Source organism: Syngnathus scovelli, chromosome 18 (assembly GCF_024217435.2).
Source record: "Syngnathus scovelli strain Florida chromosome 18, RoL_Ssco_1.2, whole genome shotgun sequence".
NCBI classification, from domain to species: domain Eukaryota; kingdom Metazoa; phylum Chordata; class Actinopteri; order Syngnathiformes; family Syngnathidae; genus Syngnathus; species Syngnathus scovelli.
This window is the reverse complement of record NC_090864.1, coordinates 6,614,864-6,633,708: the sequence shown is the minus strand read 5'-3', so window position 1 is coordinate 6,633,708 and position 18,845 is coordinate 6,614,864. Positions and strand designations below refer to the sequence as shown.

Here is an 18,845-nt window from a genome sequence, read left to right as displayed (position 1 = left end):
GGGTTTTACTCAGAATGAAAATGCTGCAATATTGTCCCAACTACTGCCAAGGAGAACTTACCTGATGAAAGATTTTTTTTTTTTTTATTGGTCCCCTCCACAAGTCCGGATGCCTTTATAAAAGGCCAACCTGATACGGACACCTGTTATCAGTACTCACACATCGCTAAATTTAGGGCTCTTAACAAAGATGAGTGGTTCAAGCCAAGGTTGGGTTTTCAGAGTAAGGTTTCAAGCAGACACGATCTAGGTCAGGTTAGGGTTTTAAGTTATGGTTTCAAATCAGTGTGGAGTTTGAATTGTGCTCATGTTGCGCTGGTGGTATTCTGTGTGTCTGTCAGATAATCCTTCAAAGCTGTCTAGCGTGGCCGTGTCCATTCGCGTGCAGGACGTCAACGACAACGCGCCCACGCTCAGCGACTCCCTTGAGGCCTTCGTGTGTGACGGTGCCAAGGCGGGACAGGTAATGCATGTCAACTAACGGCAAACCCGTGCGAGTTTTACGTCACCTGGTGATGATCTTCGCCTTCGTAGTTGATCCAGGCTGTGACGGCCGTGGATCCTGACGAGCCTCCCAGCGGACATCACTTCTCCTACGCATTCGCGCCACACGCCGCCAACAATCCCAACTTCACCCTGAGGGACAACCAAGGTTAATATGACATACACCCAAAAATTTGATTGGAAGAAGTATAGAACGTTTGCCAAATAAATAGTGGTAGAAATGTCACAAATATTAAGGGAAGTAAGTCAAATGATAAATGGATTATAACTACCGTAAGGTGCACCTAAAAACCTCCAATTTTCTCAAAAGCCGACAGTGCGCCTTATAATCAGGTGCGCCTTATATATGGACCAATATTGAGCCACTATGGCAGGCGTGTCCAAAGTCCGGCCCGCAGGCCAAATATATATATATATGGACAAAGTTTTAAAATAGGCCATTCATTTAAGGTGCGTCTTATAATCCGGTACGCCTTATATATGGACAAAGTTTTAAAATGGGCCATTCATTGAAGGTGCGCCTTATAATCTGGTGCGCCTTGTAGTGCGGAAAATACGGTAATAATAACTAATGTGTGAAATAAAATTAAACCCCTACTTATGTCTTCAGACAACACGGCATGGATCCTGACGCGTCGTGGCGGCTGGTCCCAGCGCGAGCAGAGCATCTTCTACCTTCCCATCGTGGTGACGGACGGCGAGGCACCGATAAAGACCAGCACCTCCACATTGAGCGTGCGCGTTTGCGCCTGTGACCACGACGGAAACATCATGACCTGCAACCCCGAAGCTTATAGCCTGCCCGCCAGCCTTAGCAGGGCCGCGCTCATTGCCATCCTTGCCGCCATCTTCGTGCTCCTGGGTAAGTGACACATCATAAGACTCTTGATTAATTAACTTTAATTCACTCACTCACTCACTAACTGAAATACCTAGTTTAAAGATGGCCTAACTAACTAGCCAATACATTGACACACTAACTAAATTGAAAATCTAAAACAAAGTAACCAATCAGCTAACAAATTACTAGCCAACGAGCTAATACTTTAGCCACAATTTAAATAGCTAAAACAAAACTACAAAAGGAGATTAAACAAACTTGTGACTGAAATTTAGGGTCTACCTGATAAACTACTTGGCAGACTCGTGAGTTTGCCATCTAAAAAACGAAAAAGATAGCTAAAAAAAAACAGCGCATTAAAATCCATTAAGCTAGCTTATTAGCTTACACCCTAGCTTCCGTGCTAATTGTGCTAACACCGCTTTTTTTGTGTCTGTGTTTTATCAGTGATGATTCTACTGATGTTGTCACTACGGACACACCGCAAGAAACCGTACCTGAGCGACGACGAGGAGAACGTGCACGAGAACATCGTTCGCTACGACGACGAGGGCGGCGGCGAGGAGGACACGGAAGCCTTTGACATCGCCGCCATGTGGAACCCGCGGGAAGTGCAACCACACGCTTGCGAGCCGCGGCAGGATATGTTTCCGGAAATCCAGAGTTTGTCTCGCTACGTCCCGATGGCTCGCTCCGATGCCGGCGGCGGCGTTCACAGTTACGTGTTGTCCAAGCTTGTGGAGGCCGACGTGGACCCGTGTGCGCCGCCCTACGACTCCCTGCAGACGTACGCCTATGAGGGCGAGGGTTCAATAGCGGAGTCCCTCAGCTCTCTTCAGTCGGGCGGATCCGGCGGAGACCACGAGTACGATTACCTCAACGACTGGGGACCGCGCTTCAAGAAGCTGGCCGAGATGTATGGCGTGCTAGACGCTAACACTTCCCCCATGTGGTAATCGGGAAAGAACTCAAAGCATCACATTTATTGAATTACGCCGAAACGAGCCTGGTCTTCTTCACCCTGCGGTGGCTTCTCGACAACATCTACGAGAGTCGCTCATATGGTGGCCTTCCAGAACCAGACCGCCTTAACGGGCCTGGTTCAGTGGGTTTACAAGGCGTGTGAACAAAATGTCACAAAACTAGAAAATTTCCAGTTGAAGAATGCCGGCTCATCAAAGCACACAGACAGAAAAAAATAAAATAAAAGAAGGTTGAAGACGTCCAATCAGACAAACGGATCACTGCCACCAGCTCAAGTTGTTGGTCTACATATGTATATTGGAGGGTAACTCATTTTAGGAAGTTACAATGTTACGTTTTGAGGAGCTGGCCAAGATGTATGGCGTTCTGGACAAAGAATCGTTCATGAGGTTGGACTGAATCCCAACGGGCCCTTCCCTGGCTAGCATGTCAGAATATCTGGAGTAAACTTCTAAGCACACAAACGAAAGAGGACCACATCAGAAGAATGAATGATTCTCAGCAGACAGACATTGCAGCCCGCCTCATCAGGTCCGGATCAAAATATATTATTTTCTATTTATATTGGGGCTAACTTATTTGAGGACCAAAAGCAGCTGCTCACTGAAAAGAAAAGTGGTCAAGAGGCTGCCCGCCGTCCGCATTAAGTGCCAAATGTACAAAAATAAAAAAAAAAAAATTGGATTTTAAAAGCAAAAGAGCACCTAAAAAAGAGAAAGAAAGAAAAACTGAGGGTAATTTTGGATCTTTTTACTTGAACATGTGGGGTTGCTCATGCTACGCTAAGGTAGTATGCGAATGCCGATACTTTTTTGTATTCTTGCTAATAAAATGCTTAAAAGCTACTTTGTTGTCGTGATTGTACGAGTAGTGCTTTTCATCATCTCGGGAGCCTCGGATGTCAACTTTGGTCAGCGGCTCCATTTCAGCATCACCCGAGGAGTCCCCAGAGCTCCATCAAGGGAGGAAGGGAGGCAGGAAATGGCTTCACATGCGTCCTGTTTTTTGTGGGACATTTTGGCATCGGCTCCAAAATGTCTCAGAGCAGCGTGTCACTTAAAATGGACACCGTTCAAACATAGCATGCAGGCATTAGTGGACACCAACAAAGAAAGACGTCCCGTTTGGTCTTCTAACACCGCAACTTTATTGACAACACGGTGGACAAGTCACACGCAGGCGTTGTCCTTTCCCACTCATTTGGGAGTCCAAGTCCCGATGCACTTGAACTAATCAATCACAAACTAACGACCAATCAGACGAGCCTGAGCCTAGAATAATCAAAGGGTCAACGGAAAGTCCGGATGAGGTCATGAGAGCGTTTGTTCGGGAATGTTTCATCTCCGCGGGAGAAGGTTGTTTGGCGGGTCAAAGGTGAGCCCGGCAGAAGTTCATCCGCAGGAGATGACGGTGAAGCGCTTGGAGATGCACGACATGTTGTGCAGCACGATGGCGAGCAGAAAGAGCAGTACGCACGCCACCAGCACCACCGTGCACACGCCCGACCAGGCTGAGCCCTTGGCCGCCGGCACGCCAACCGGCCGCTCCCCTTCCCCCTCGTCCAGCTCCAAAAGTGCCCCCAGGGGGCGCTCCTCGGGCACGCTCACCACCGCCACGCCCTTCTGCCCACCGCCCGGCAGGAAGCGGCACGCCAGCAGGTCAGGCGCGTGTTCTTCGGGGCCGGCTAGCGGCAGCACGTAGCAGCCGCTGCCGGGCAGGTGGATGAAGACAGGCGTGCGCTCGGAGATACGCGGGATGGCCACCGCGGCCACCGCCTCGGGGTCGTCAGGCAGGTGCGCCACAGACAGGCCGGGCGGCAGCTTAGTCACGCCACGGCACCACGGGCAGCGGAGCTCCTTGTGGCTGCCGCGCATCTGCGACAGGCAGACCGAGCAGCACGTGTGGCGGCAGTCCAGCAGCTTGGGCCGCCGCCGCGGGCTGAAGTAGTTGAAGCAGATCTGGCATTCCAGCAAGGAATCTTGGGAAAGAGTCTCCATGAGTCCATACAATCCCTCGATGATTGCTTCTGATATCAATTCACCCCAAAGGGGGCTTCGGAAAACGTCCTCGTCCTGAATCGACGCTCCGCCGACAAGTTGGATGGTGTCGCGGCGACGTCACGGTCTGCTGGCGGCGACATGCTCGTCCATCTGCGACAAAAAGATATGCCACGTGAGTACATTCAAATTAAGACCCCGACGATAGGATAAGAGAAAACCCCAAATCCGGTTTAAAACTTGAATCCATTTGGGGTTAGGGCTTGAAACCCTACCCCATCCATGAGCGTGACCATCACTCGTTTGCTTTGCGAGGGGAGGTCAGTGCGGCCGCTGAGAGTTGGTCCAAAAGTGCCGACTCACGATTTGGTGGCGAGTGAGCGTGAAAAATGCTGAGTCAGCAATCTGCCCGCTTCAATGGCCGTGAAAATCATTTCAAGAGAAACAATCAGAGACAGACATTTGCAGGGGAAAAAAAATGTGTGTGGGGGGGGGGGGGGTGTCACTCTCCCTCCCTCTCTCTATCTTGTCCTCTTTTTTCATTTTTCTCAAAGGGAGGGAGTGGTGGTAAAGAAGTGTGAAGTGTGCTGACTCGTTTCTTTTCAGCCATCCTTTGATGAATCTGGGGGACTCAAAGACATGAAAGGACAACTAAACCAAACTAATTTTTTACATTTCAAAATATTCATTACAAGCATAACTCCCCAAATAAAATTCCAAGCGTCAACTTTTAGCCCATGAGAAATATGTTGGAACGCAGGTGATTGATGTGGGAGTCTGTGTGGCGTAACCAGGACAACCGTCAATGGAAACGTAGGCCTCTAGGGGCGCTGTTAAGCATCAGGCAAGCAAACAGTGATGTCATTTGATGTACGACTTCAACCTACTTTGTATGTCCTATTTAAAACACACATACATGCACGTGCTACTAGACAAGCTCGTAAATAAATAAACAAATCAAATAAAAACTGTAATGTTATATATAATTATATATATAATATAAACATGTATAAAAATATACATAAAACATTAGTTTTTATTTATTTAGTTATTTTATCTATTTATTTTTGTCCCCAGTCTGAGTAAGAGTAATTTCACCAGAGGCTGGTCATGACGTCATTGTGTGCAGGTGGCACACACACACACATACACACAGACACACACACACGCAAACACACACACATATATTCCCTCAGGGTATCCACATACAATCAGCCAAAAGAAAAGTGCACGAGCTAAAAATAACCACCATGGCTGGCAGCATACACACGCACACACACACACACACACACACACACACACACACACACACACACACACACACACACACACACACACACACACACACACACACACACACACACACACACACACTGTCCAAATGCTGCGAGGAAGCAGCAAAATACCTGCAAGAAGTGAGCGCAGCTCGTTAAATGTGAGCACCCCCAGCTAAAAATGTCAGGCAAATGTCACGCTAACTCTTCCCGGCGCTTGCCGTGACGAACGCATGTTCCTGTTAGCACGCATGTCCACGGCAAACGGCGGCAGGGGCGAGGAGCTCTGACAGGAGGCGCCGCATGCCCTCAAAGATAACAAGGAGCAAAGAAGAATAGCGCAACAATGAAGGTCAATCATTCATGAAAATGAGGCTGATAAACATTAATTGCTTTATTTTACGACGTCGCGTTTGCCAAGTGCATGCGGCTGCTCCATCGGGGTCGCACGCACACATTTATTCTTGTTTTGGGTTGATGGTGGGACTCGCTGTGTGCAGACTGTGCAACAGGAGAAGACGGCCTTTTGAAGGTCACACCATCAAAACGTGTCCGTGTGACGTAAAATCACCTCGTGATTTGAAATCCAGACGATTGCTCTCATGCGGAGATGGATTTACACGGAGACGAGATATTTCATACCTATGTCAGGATGTCAGCAGGAAAAGACGACAAAAGGTCGACACGTTTGATTGGCTGCTGGTCCCGATAACGGACAGGCACAAATCCATCACAGTAAACATGGGATCATCAAGCCGATAAACACTTGTCACTTTAAAAGCGTGCAAAGCCATCAGTGAAGATTTATTGGCGCAATCGAGTCCGCAGATATGTTCACAGAAAGCAGATAAGAAAGAGCGGACCTTGGCTGAACTTGGATCTGCTTCAGGTGCAAAGAGAAATACGTACATTTGAAAAAAGATGGCCAGAGCGTTTATCGTCGGTGGGGTCGCGGCATCCCGGCTGACTTAAGGTCAAGTCACGAATTTTTAAGAACCCGCAGGAAGAACATGCTAACTGCGCACAGGAAGTTTGGAGACTTGATCAACATCCGAAGTGTGAGGCAGTTTTGGTAGCACTCAGCCGCCTCCTCACACGCATGCACGTCTTCATCGTCTGGCTGATTGCTTTTCCTGCAGCGCCATCCCGCCAATTAAAAAACTGAATGATTCCGTGCCGGCGCAGTCGGGAGGCGGGCAGCCCGCGGGCTTTCGATCTCATTAGCGGCGTCATTCGGTCCCGCGGCGGCGGGGCGGCGAGTCTTTTAATAACATTTTCTCTTGCCATGTGCTGGCAAACCAGGTGTGAACTCCGAAGTAGGTCTACGTCACAATCTGATTTGTTTAAAAAGCGGAGAGAGGCGCAGGTGACTTGCAACCTGTTTGCTGGCTTGACCTTTTTTGGATTTGGTGCTGTCACGCAGGAGAAGCAACAGCAGCCCGTCATCAGCTGCTTTCTTCCTGACATCGACATACGTGCGGGAAGACGGCACGCCAGAAAAAATGTTTTCTATTTTTGCATTCCTCCTGCTCCCCATCTGGCAGGTCGCGGCCCTTCTCCTCATTAGTCAAGGTCAATGACGGTCAGAAAAAGAACCGGCGCTGGCTCCATCTGCTTCAGGCGCATGACGAGAAGGAGGGAGGATAGGCAGCCAGATCTCAATCGGCTTCGTTATCTTGATTGTGTTCTGAGTGACACTGAAGCTTGCAGATCAGCTGACGCACTCAAAAAAATCAATCGGCGCCTCGCCCCGATGCAACGCATTGAAAGGTCGTAGGCGTCCCGCTGTGGCGATTTTAACAGCTCCAGTCCATGATCCGAAACTACCTTGAAATCATCCAAAGCTCTAGCAAATTATAGCGTGTTAGCTCGCTGTTTTTTCTATAATCATCAAGCAAAAATCTCCTTGGGCGAGGTCATGACATTCTAGCACGAACCAGGGCTCCCCCTCGAGATGCATTCGTCCCCCTCGGGGCCCTTTGGCCACTTCTGATTGCCTTGCTTGAGATTAGCAAAAGGAAAACAACAAACTCGGGAATGTTTGGCATGTTCTCGCTGACTCACAAACATCTCATTTGGCACTCACGCACACACACTGAGTCCGAGTTGTCGTCAAGAAGCAAAGAGCTGCCAGGGACGTCGTGTTAAACCGCCGTAATCCTGCAGGCAATTACACAGCAAGATTAAGTCGAGACTTCCTCAAAGTGGGAGAACATCCAGCTTGTTATTTCAAAAGAAAGACTTTGTGGGTGCAGGAGGGGAAGGGGGGGGGGGGGTCCCCTCCAAACTCGTCCTGACGTGACCTCCCGTGATTCATTCCAGCTGGGATAAAAAATAAATAAATAAAAATATCAAGCTCCTTGTGAGGGCTGATGACTTTAACTTTGTCGGATCGTCTCACAGTGCTTGGACAATGGAGACGTGCACGCGCAGCACGCGCTATTCATAAGCGCACCGCACAAAGCAAATTTTTGCATGAACGTGAACACACCATTTGCTCCAGACACAATAGCCCAGGACGAAAACAAAAACCCACATGCGCTCACGCCCTCAGGCTAAGAACTAAATCGTGACAGTAGATCGGAACAAAAATCAGAAGGACAGAAATGTTGATGATGAAGCGCAAAAGGAAGCGACTCACCTCGTGCGGCAATGCGAGCGTGCGTGCGTGTGCTTGCGCGTTTGTGGTCCTCGCCGTCGTGTGAACGCGAAGGAAGGCAACAAAACAAGACGAGAGGAACATGAGCAAGGCGCAGAACAGGCGGCCGCCTCTCGTCAGGCGGAAACGCCCTCCCTGCCCGCCTGCCTCCGGCGCGCACGCGCACTCGAGCACGCGCAGGTTGGGCAAGGTTAAGGGTTGAGAGGGCGGGGCTGTGGCGAGAGCGATCGAAGATCATGAGGTTGCATAAGTGTACACACCCACTGATAAGTGTGGCTGTGGTCAGAAAAGAACCAACACCCGCTCCATAGGTCGCGTAGGCCTTTTTGCCAAGGTCTTGCTGTCTTGCAAAAGTTGCCCACTCAGTTTCTTAAGTCTGTCCTTGCTGATTATTCATCTTCATGCAAACAAAACTTGATTCGTCATTTGTTTGCTATGAAACATTTCTGCTGCTTGTTGACTTTGCTGCTAATCAGTCAAGTTATTGATCAACAAAGCGAGGAAAACGACGACTCAAGGTTGCTCTTGTTTATTTATCCGCCGGCGATGGCGATGAATGACAATTAAGATAATGACGCTCGGGATCAATGACATTCAGCGATGCGTGCGGCTACGCTAATTACTTACGACTTTTGCCACAAACTTTAAAGTGGTGCTAATGCTATGCTAATTAGCTGCAACTTGGGTGAGATAAATGGTTTTGTCAAGTAATTACAAGCTAATTCTGTACAGTGAACTCTTGTTTGTTTATTTTAAAATTATTGGAGGGGGGGTTAGCAGTTAGCATGGCACTCCATGGACGAGCATGTTCGTCTTTTCCACGAGTGTTCCCAGTGTCACATTCACACGCTCAAGAGGTTAAATGCTTCATTAGAAAGCTTCAAACTAGTTTGGAAGCCTGTCTTTTTTTCCCCGCCGTCCACACTCATCCCGAAAATGACGTCTAGGACGCACAGCAAGAGTCGATTCCCGAACCTGAACGAGGGCTCGCTCACTTTGACTCTTGTAACCATGACTACAGCTTTGCAATTTCAGCCGTTCCATATGGAGCACGACGGAGCCTTCCCGTCCAAGTGCAATCAAAATCTCCCTCTGCGTCTGGAAGGTGACCTCGGCGCAAACTTGTATAATCGGATTCACCGTGACGGGAGATTGAGTTTATTCGGGTTGCCGAAGGTCCTCTCCGGCCGGGAGATGGACGCCCGGGAGCGAGCAGAATCACTTTACCGGGCCTAGATGGAGATTCCGTAAGCGGGTTAACCTTCGCATGAGCGCCGCGTTGCCAATATCATCTTGGTGGTGGCAATACTTTGAAGCTTATGACGGCGAGAAAGGCCAAGAAGCGCCTCTGCCGGTCGCTCAAAATCATTCAAACCGAATAAAGGTCTATGCACCAACGTGATGATCCAGTTTCAAAATCAGCCCTGAAGGTCAAGAACATGTTTGGACAATTTTTGGATGTCGTCGGCCTGCAAATGTGCCGCTTGGTCGGCGCTAAGCAACAAATCGCTAAGCACTTGGCTCTTCCTGCCGCGCTAATTAATTCTCTCATCTTCTCTCTGTGGGTGATGAATGATTGCCGGCTAATTTGCTTTTCACTTTGGACATTTTGGAGCTCGGCTCAGGGGTGGTCCGTGGTGGTGCGGTGGGGAGGCCGTATTAACATGTCGCAAATGAAGAAGAAATTGAATTTTCTGGCCGGGTATCTCGTTTCCTCTCCTGACCTTGACTTCTGTTCCTACTTTCTATATTTCTTTTCTTTTATCTTTATATCTTCCTTCATGTCACTCCATCCTTTTCTTTCTTAATTTGTTCCTCCCTCCACATTTTCTTCCTTTTGTCCTTCATTACTTGCTTCCTTGAGTTCTTTTTTCCTTCCTACTGCATTTCTTTCCTCGCATTCACATTTCCTGCCCTCCTTCCTCCATGCCTTCTACCTTTTCTTCCCTCCATCATTTCTCTTTTTAAAATAAGTTAACACACACACCTTGACATTTCTGTGTGTGTGTTTTTATTCCCCCAATCTAGTTTGTGCAGCATCCGCAGGTCTAATGACCTTTTTATGAGCCGCATGGTCTCCTCCGGGCTGCATGGCCTTCGACAATTGCTAAAGTGTGACGTTAAGCGTGCACACGGCAGCGTCAGCGGGGCCTCCCGAATACAGCCGGCATGCTGCGAGGAGGGATTAGAGTTGGCAAAAAAAAAAAAAAAAAAAAGAATATGATATCAGCTGAGTGCAGGCGGCAGATCAACTTGTTTGACTTTAGCAGTGCCTTCATGCTCGTGAGTGTGCACATAATCCCAAACCGGGATATTTAATCATCGGAGTGACCTAAGGGTGCATATAAGCAAAGGTTTTCAAGTCATCTGCCCAAAAGAGAGACATCCAACACAAGCTACATTTTGCTATTGACTCGCCCCGCAGCCAAGAAAGCAATTCCTCAACAGCCCCACACGATTTATTCAAAGCGACCACCGCAGCAAAACAGGACTAATCGCCTGATTCAACACGGCGTGAACACTAATGCTTTAAATTCAACATGTGTTATTTATTCAACACGTTTTGCTGCCCTGCGGCCTGACATTGCACATTAGCAGCCAATCATGGAGTTCACAGTCGCCTGCGCGGCTCAATCAAATCACGAGGCGGATATGTGGCACTCCGACATTCATTTGAAAATGGGCATTTTATAATGGCGGATCAATACAGATACAAAAATACAGTTTTCAGTCCGGAATGCACGTGTATGCCAATGCTAGCATGACATTAGCATTAGGCTACAATGCAAACAGAACATTTAGGGGGTAAAAGCAGCTCAATGCTAATTTTAGCCACTTTAGCATATACACAGGCCACATTCACACTCGTGGAAGCATTGCTGAACAGTTAAATGCTTTTTAGTCCCTAAACTAAAAATATTAGCATGTAAGCTAGGTTAGAGTTTTGTTAAAGTCCACAGGGGAAAACAAGCCTAGTTTTCCACTGTTTATTTTTTCCCCCCAGAGACTTATTTCAGTCTTAGCCCTCCTTACAAAAAAAAATCTTTTGGCCTTCTCTTGCAGCGAATTAATCAGGGTCGCTCTGCCTGGCAGTATTGTGCTTTGCTGCCCCCTACCTGTGACCACGTGTTACTGCTCAAATGTTTTTCAGAGTACATCAGAAGTCTTAAATTATTGCAGAAATATATTTTTATTGTGCCAACAAATGTAAAAGACAAAGAAAAACAATGACTCCAAATAATCTGTGTTTATTTAGTGGTTAATAAATAGTAAATTTTGTGACCGTCTATATAAATAAGTGCAAATAATTTAAGTGTACAAAACATCTAAAAGTGACTGATTGGTGCTCTTGTGCAACTCAGCATCGTGTGTCTTTTCTTGGACTTCCTGCAGAGAGAAAATAATATTAAATATTTGAAAATTTGGACTCGGAGAAAGAACAAGGGAGGCACCTTGTGAATGTGACGTCTTGTGCTTGTTCAAGTGCGGTGATCTCGTGCCGTCAGGATTGGCCGAGGCCGTTTTCCATGACTTCTCTGGTGGATCAAAGATTGCACATTCAGTTTGGATTTAGGAAAACATGTTCAACCGGAGTCCAGTTGCCTCGGCACACCTGTTTGCCACCCATGTGTCCAGTAAAGCTGCTCGGCGTGCGCTGGCAAGTTCTCGTCCAGCTCCCGAATGGCGTTGCCGTGGGGACAGTGGCGCAATCGCTCCCCGGCCTCGAGTTGGCGGCGCTGCGCTTCGTCGAGCGTGCAGTTCTTCTCCCAGTTCAGCTTGGAGCCCAGTGGCCTCTTGCGCCTGCCGAGGCGGCTCTTGAGGCCCGCGTGACACGAGCCGTCCGACGAGTCGCCTTCCGTGTCTCGCGTACGCCGCAGAGCCCGTGTGTCGGGGACGGAACCTTTCCTCGGAAACCTCTTGCCGGTGTGAGACTTGCAGGTGTCACAGGTGGACGTCGGGGCCTGGTTGCGCTGCTGGAAGGGGACAGCCTTTCTTTTGAGGCCTGGACCAGGCTTGGCCAAGCATCTGCTGCAAAATCGTTCACTCGTCAGACTAAAGATGTTCTCGTTGAAGGTTCTGGTGATGCAACACTCATGGTCCGAGAGGCTCTGTCGACCAGTCTTGCCTTTGGGCTTGTATTGCTCCTTGGGCTTGCGCACACAAGGTTCCTCCCTGTACTCCAGCTCCAGTTTCCTCCTCCGAGTGGGAACCTCTAAGGTGGTCCGGTTCACAGCTTGGTTCTGCTTTTTGGGAGTGGGCGGCATTCTGCTGTAAACTTTTGCTCTGTCAAAATCTGCCAGCCAGCTGCTGGAGGGAAGATAGGTGGGTAAGGACTCAAATGAGGTGTTCTGGTGCTCCTGGAAGTTTGGTTCTTGTCCAAGTTGTGGGTTGTCTTCCTGTTGAGGACTTCCCAAATCAGGTGGAAGAGGAACTTCTGTTTCCTGCTTCTTCTCAGGAGATCCCTTCTCCATTATATAGCGCACCTCCGCCTCAGAGGCCATCTCATCCTCCAGAGCGGGACCGGTTTCTCCTGCAGGAGCTTCATGTGGAGGCAATTCTTCAGCCGAGTGGCGCCTTCCATCGGATTCTTCCACGGGGGTCATCGAGTCCAAAGTGTCCTCCATTGACCACACTGGTTGATCCAGAACTTGAGATTGGATACTCTGTGAGGCCATCTGTAGATCTTTCTCAACGGGTATATCCTGAAGAGCAGAGCCAGTGAAGGGATCTTGGTGCTCGTTGGACTCCTCCAACTTGAGAATCTTTTCATTGGGACCACCAACCAAGAAGATGTCGGGACAAGCTTGCGTGTTCTCCACAGAAATGCCCGGCCCGTTGTCCGTGGGGAAGCCGTGGGAGACCTCTGCGGTCTCGTGGGAGTGAAGAAGTTGGAGTCCGGTGCAGCACTCAATGGTCAACTCCTCCGTCTGGATGACAAAGCTTCCGTTGGGAGGGGCTCCCACTTCCAGAGCATCATTCTGCACCTCCAAAGTTGGTTGACTGGCGGATCCGCTCGGCGGGTTCGCACCATTGCAGTCTTTGAGGACCTCAGGGCTGCCGGAACCTGGCTTCCCGGTTCTAAGCACACCGGCGAGCGGTTCCGTTTGGACCTCAGCGGTGGTGACTTTTCTAGCCGGTGCGCTGTGCTGGTAGCGGTATCGTCGGGCGTGGTAGGCCATGGTCTGCTGGTAAGGGTTTAGCATGCGCCTGTAGTCGGTCAGGTGGAGGTGCGTTCGGGGCATGACGAAAGCGGGGGGCTCAATGTAAGGATTGGGCTGGTAGTGTGGAATCATCGGCATCCCGTAACCTGGAATAGAGTGCAAACATATGCTCAGAAATGACTTTAAAAAAAATATACATGGCCTATCATCAAGTTGAAGTGCCACGAACAGACCTAAAGGTGGGCAGCCGTAGTAGGGGTTGTATCCGAGCGGCAGGGCCACGGCCAGCGGCCACTGAAGCCCCTGCATGGGCATGTACGGCTGCGAGGGCTGAAAGAAGAACATAGGCTTGTGGTTCTGCTGCTGCTCAGGACGACTTTCCCCTGGAGCCTCGCGGGTCCGTGTGGCTCCGGAAGGAGCTCCCGGTGGAGGTCCGAGTGGAGGTCCGGGTGGCAGGTTTGCATCGCAAGGACCCAAACCGTGGGAAGGGGGCGCGTGAGAAGAGTCAGCCTCCATTGCTGGTGAGACAGACGACGAGAGAATGACGCCATGTTGCAGGAGCACGTGAGGTGAGCTCACTTACCTGTAGGTTCTGCAGGACAAAGCAACTCAGCTCGCATTGTGGCGGTTAGACCCAAAGTGAGGCTGCACACTCCTGATAATGGTTTTGGTATGGCACTGATTGGTCAGGGCGTGGCTGCAGGTGATGAGCGGCCATTTTGATTGATGATGTCCCGCAGCCGGGCGTGCAGGCACTTGAGGCCAGCCGGATCAGGGCCATACTTGAAACATGGTACCAACGTTTTGGATTGGATTGATTTGATTTACCATCCTACAGTAGACTCTTAATTTGAATTAATAATTGTAATTAATTTAATTAATGTAATAATTTAATTAAATCTAAAGTACAGTTTGAATTTTAAGTATATCAGTTCCTTTATAAATAAAACTATGCAGGAGAGAATTCTAGCACCTCAAGCACGGTAAATCGATTTAATGAACTGAAACGGAACTTGATTGGGAAAGCACTTCTTCATGTTTGCACTTGGCCTCAACTACTGAACCAGCACAACTTCTGCCCAAGGCTAAAGTGACAGTTGACCAAAGTTTTGATTTAATGATAACTTTGAAAACTTGGCTGAAAATTGCCTCCGTGCTACACGCCATGATGATTACATTTATTCTTCCTTCTACTCTTTTCTTCTTCTTTTCTGTTTTTGGCAGTTTACCACCTGCTCTATGGGGCATTACCGCCATCTACTGGTCAAAGGTTATGACGAGCGATCCGCCAGTCACACACTAAAGTAGTAGATTGGGGTCAAAAGTTTTGTACTTTTAAAACCAAAACTCGTACTTAAAAAAATAAAACTTGAATCTGAAATCAAAGGTGCTGAACTTAATACTTGAAAAATAAAACAATGTATTCAAAATAAAAATATTTGGGAGTTTTTTCGGGTTGAAACTAGTTTTGCTTCCTCTTGGTCATTTTTTTTAACATAAAATATTTCTTAAATTTCCTTAAGTAAAGCACCTTAAATCTCTTTTGCACTGTCAAATATGGGTTTTGTTTTTGTTTATTTATATATACATTCATAATGTCTCAGTTTTTTTCTTTCCGTCTCCTGGCCAATGGAAACTCTCGATGTGCAACCCGCTGGCCAACCAGCTTAGCCCGTCTTGCCATTTTGAAAAAGTTGGCGGCAGTGGTCGTCCGGAGGAAGAGTTAAGCCACACTACAAAACTGCCAATTTCACACAAAGATGCAGGTAACATATATTATTTTCGTATCGTAATTGTACAACAAAACAGTGTTTTTGCTAATTCCGAGTTATTACAGTTTCACCTAGTTCATACAGTGTTTAGCTATCGACGCTAGGTTAGCTACTCTCGGTTGAACAAATGAGCCTAAATCAACCATTTATATCGTGTGCAAAATACATTGAAAGAAATTATATATACCGCTCAGCAGATGTATGACCAAAGTCTGGTTTATTTGTTGCTTTTTTTTTTTATTACATACATGTCGATGATAATAACATCGTTTGCGGCCTAGTCGTTATTTACAACTGTTCCGAATGTCTGTCCTGTGTTGATGATAATCCTTTGAAAAGCATTTAAATGTGTATAATGTAACCTTCACTTGTATGTTACTAGATGACTGACAACACATTACGAACAATTCATGTTAAACTGTCTTAAAAAATGTCGCTTTGTGTCAATCTGTAATTTTGGTTGCTAACCAATTGCATTAAAATCTTAAGAACGATTAAGTAACATGTATTTCTCTATAGAATAAAGAAAACAACGAGCCAAGGACTTTCCAGCAACTGGTAAGATGAAAACATGTGGTGAACTAACACATTTTACAATTGCAAATTATTGTCATCAAAAGTCACCATTTATGGTACCCAAGACAATGGTGTAAATTAAATCCACACAGGTGTATATTTATTTACTGTTACATATATGTATTTTTTCTTTGTCCTGCGAACAAAATGTCCGTACAGAAATGTGATTCTACTTGGAGCATCTTGAGTCAAGATGATAATTAATTTCTGCTTTTTACGTGTTTGATTAGAGCTCGAGCCTCCTGGCTGGCCCACAACGTGTTCCGGTTAAACCGCGACGAGCCACAGACAAAAATGTTGTTATGGGTAATGTGAGCCCCCTTTAAAAAAAATCAATTGTGAATATTATTGCAATTACTTTACTGATAAGGTGTACATTAATTTCAGAACCCGTAAGACAATATGCTGGTTCATCCTCCAGTGTGGTTCCAAAGTAAGTACACAGTAATCCCCTTTTTCACAGAATTTTGTGTTAAACATTTATGGATGTTCTTCTGTTAAAATTCATTCAAAATCAATTTTGAATTATTTTTAAAGTAGTTGTCAGTGTGATTACAGTAGGTTTGAATTATTGCAGATTCTCAATGCAGAATTTTTTTTAGAGGTCAGGGTAAAGTTTCCTGGTTTGGTAGGGATAAAATAGTTTAGTCATCAGTAAATCTGAGGTTATATTATTCAAGAGAAAAAAAATGAAGCTTCATGGCGGAGGTTTGCCTTCACCTTTTTTGTAACTGATTTGTTTACATTATTTGTTTGAGGTGCAGCCCTCAGTCTTAGCTAGTTTTTGTTGTTGTTGTTTTCTTACCAATCCACTCATGGACCCCCCTCTCCCCTTTTATTTTTTATTATTATTTTTTTATTTATACAAACAGGCAAATCAGTATTGATGACTTTGACATCGGTCGACCACTGGGGAAGGGCAAGTTTGGCAATGTGTACCTCGCCAAGATAAAGAAGCTGGAAAGCATTGTGGCTCTCAAAGTGATGTTCAAGTCCCAGATGGAGAAGGAGGGTGTGGAGCACCAACTCAGAAGGGAGATCGAGATCCAGGCTCACCTCAAGTAAGTGTCTTCTCCTGAATTTGATTTTGTCACATTGACTAAACAGTACAGTGAAATACAATCCCTTCGGATCTGTTAAAGGCTTTTTTTACCAAAATCCATATTTTATGATAGGCATGCGGTGGAAATACTACTGTATTGATAAATATGTGTTTTTTTTCTCCCCTCAGGCATCCCAACATCCTTCGCTTTTACAACTATTTTCATGACCGTAAGAGGGTGTTTTTGGTGTTGGAGTACGCGCCACGTGGCGAGTTATACAAGGAGCTCCAGAGATTAGGACGCTTTGATGATCAGCGCACCGCCACCGTAAGCCATTGTGCTATGAACCGAGCCGCGATCATTTGGTCAGTGGCGATGGTGTCATTCTGAATGATCATCTCATGTGTGGAGGATTTCCATGTATATATATTTTTTTATAATTTGTTTTTATTTCATTTGGACTTTTTAAACTTCACTTGGTTTTAAGTCATTTTTAGAGCAGGTGTGTTGGGTTTGATTACTTGAGTTTAGTTTCAGATTAGTTTTAATTTAAAGGTGTAGTTTTGGGTGGTTTTATTAACACAAATTGTGGCTCCTGTTATGTTTTTCCAAACACACTCGATCTTTTATGAGTTTTTTAAAATAAAGGTATTTGAGAGGATCCATTTCTCAATTTTCTCCCCACATACCACTGATGGACAAATAGGTCGTCTTAAAATCTGTTTATTATATTTGAACGGTGTGCTCTATGGGACCAGGAAAACTTAAATTAACTATATTTCTTTCTTTTTTTTCACAAGTGGTTAAAGTTCTGAAGACATTTCTGTTTTCATTTCCAGTTTATGGAAGAGATCTCCGATGCACTTCTGTACTGTCACTCAAAGAAAGTGATCCATCGTGACATCAAACCAGAGAATCTCCTACTTGGCTATCGTGGAGAGCTGAAAATGGCTGATTTTGGTTGGTCAGTTCATGCACCTTCCCTCAGGTATGCAAAAGCTAATAAATTGTCAAAAGTTTTGAAACCGATTTGTTTTCAAGCCGCAATCGCAAACTTCATGTACCGTATCGACATTTGTGCAGGCGGCGCACGATGTGCGGGACGCTGGATTACCTTCCTCCCGAGATGATCGAAGGCCGCACCCATAGTGAGAAAGTGGACCTGTGGTGCATCGGGATCCTCTGTTATGAGTGTCTTGTGGGGAATCCTCCCTTTGAAACGGCTTCTCATGCTAATACGTACAAAAGAATCACCAAGGTGGGTCATGAACAATCAGCCTTTTGATTAAGTACCTTTTTCCGGCAAAGTTGCAGCCTCAGTCATTCATAACAGAAGATCGAGAATTTCTCTTGACATTAATTGGTGGAGCCAGATTAAGAATCCACCGTAGGCTAATGAACCATCCCGAATCCTTTTCTGTTCTTGTCCAGGTGGATCTAAAGTACCCAAGCATCATTTCAGAAGGTGCACGCGACCTGATCGGCAAGCTGCTTCGCCACTGCCCGTCCGATCGTCTACCGCTACAGCGCGTCATTGATCACCCGTGGGTCCGTGAAAACTCTCGGCGGATCTTACCCCCAGTCTGTCCTACCGAAACCTCATGAGCCCAATCCAAAGCTTCCTTTATGTTTGTGATGGGTGTATATTCTCTGTCCTGCATTTTTTTTTTTTTTTTTTTAGTAAATGTTTTGCTATTATCTTGTATCTTGTACAGAGTGGTGTTTTAATTTACGGGTGCATATCAATAAATGAGTATTGTGGAAATGTTCATTTACGTATTTATTAGTTAAATTCAGTGACGTGCGGTGAGGTTCATGACCGGGGAGGCACTGACGAGCGACTTGTCTTCGGTTTTAAGATGATTATAAAAAAATTCAGCGATTTTGGTTGATGATACAAAACTACTGAAATTAAAAGGAAAATGACTTTATAATAAAAAACAATAAAGGTGCTGAACTTAATACTTGGAAAATAAAACAATGTATTCAAAATAAAAATATTTGAAAGTTTTTTCGAGTTGAAAACAGTTTTG

General features: G+C 46.3%; 5 protein-coding genes across 6 annotated transcripts in view; 2 read left to right on the top strand and 3 right to left on the bottom strand.

Annotated features, from left to right (window-relative positions):
- Positions 1-1,116, bottom strand: part of drosha (drosha ribonuclease III) — a 97,558-nt gene extending 96,442 nt beyond the window's left edge. The window contains exons 1-2 of the mRNA XM_068648730.1: positions 1,103-1,116; positions 510-636 (exon numbers count right to left, since the gene is read on the bottom strand). Coding sequence (XP_068504831.1) covers positions 510-601 — 92 coding nt within the window. The 5' untranslated portion in view covers positions 602-636; positions 1,103-1,116. The remainder of the gene's footprint in view (positions 1-509; positions 637-1,102) is intronic.
- A 107-nt stretch (positions 1,117-1,223) lies between these two features.
- Positions 1,224-3,174, top strand: LOC125986119 (cadherin-20). The gene is made up of 2 exons (XM_049749546.2): positions 1,224-1,366; positions 1,793-3,174. Exons 1-2 carry the CDS (start codon positions 1,276-1,278, stop codon positions 2,299-2,301), a joined length of 600 nt encoding a protein of 199 aa, XP_049605503.2. The 5' UTR covers positions 1,224-1,275; the 3' UTR covers positions 2,302-3,174.
- Positions 3,175-3,452: 278 nt separating this feature from the next.
- On the bottom strand, positions 3,453-8,433 carry rnf152 (ring finger protein 152). Its single transcript, XM_049749556.2, has 2 exons — positions 8,242-8,433; positions 3,453-4,479 (listed from the first exon to the last, which is right to left on the bottom strand). Exon 2 carries the CDS (start codon positions 4,324-4,326, stop codon positions 3,721-3,723), a length of 606 nt encoding a protein of 201 aa, XP_049605513.1. The 5' UTR covers positions 4,327-4,479; positions 8,242-8,433; the 3' UTR covers positions 3,453-3,720.
- A 2,997-nt stretch (positions 8,434-11,430) lies between these two features.
- LOC125986121 (uncharacterized) lies at positions 11,431-14,153 on the bottom strand. Its single transcript, XM_049749549.1, has 5 exons — positions 14,005-14,153; positions 13,655-13,939; positions 11,873-13,567; positions 11,712-11,795; positions 11,431-11,646 (listed from the first exon to the last, which is right to left on the bottom strand). The coding sequence occupies exons 1-5, from the start codon at positions 14,039-14,041 to the stop codon at positions 11,618-11,620; spliced, it is 2,130 nt and encodes a 709-aa protein (XP_049605506.1). The 5' UTR covers positions 14,042-14,153; the 3' UTR covers positions 11,431-11,617.
- Positions 14,154-15,039: 886 nt separating this feature from the next.
- LOC125986124 (aurora kinase B-like) lies at positions 15,040-18,581 on the top strand. Of its 2 annotated transcripts, XM_049749552.2 has the most exons (9): positions 15,040-15,187; positions 15,713-15,751; positions 16,000-16,075; positions 16,157-16,202; positions 16,642-16,830; positions 17,001-17,139; positions 17,652-17,800; positions 17,896-18,070; positions 18,244-18,581. In XM_049749552.2, the coding sequence occupies exons 1-9, from the start codon at positions 15,182-15,184 to the stop codon at positions 18,415-18,417; spliced, it is 993 nt and encodes a 330-aa protein (XP_049605509.1). In that variant the 5' UTR covers positions 15,040-15,181; the 3' UTR covers positions 18,418-18,581. The 2 variants fall into 2 exon arrangements, with proteins under 2 accessions (XP_049605509.1, XP_049605510.1); XM_049749553.2 differs by lacking the exon at positions 15,040-15,187 and having other exon boundaries at positions 16,000-16,080.
- Positions 18,582-18,845: the final 264 nt, after the last annotated feature.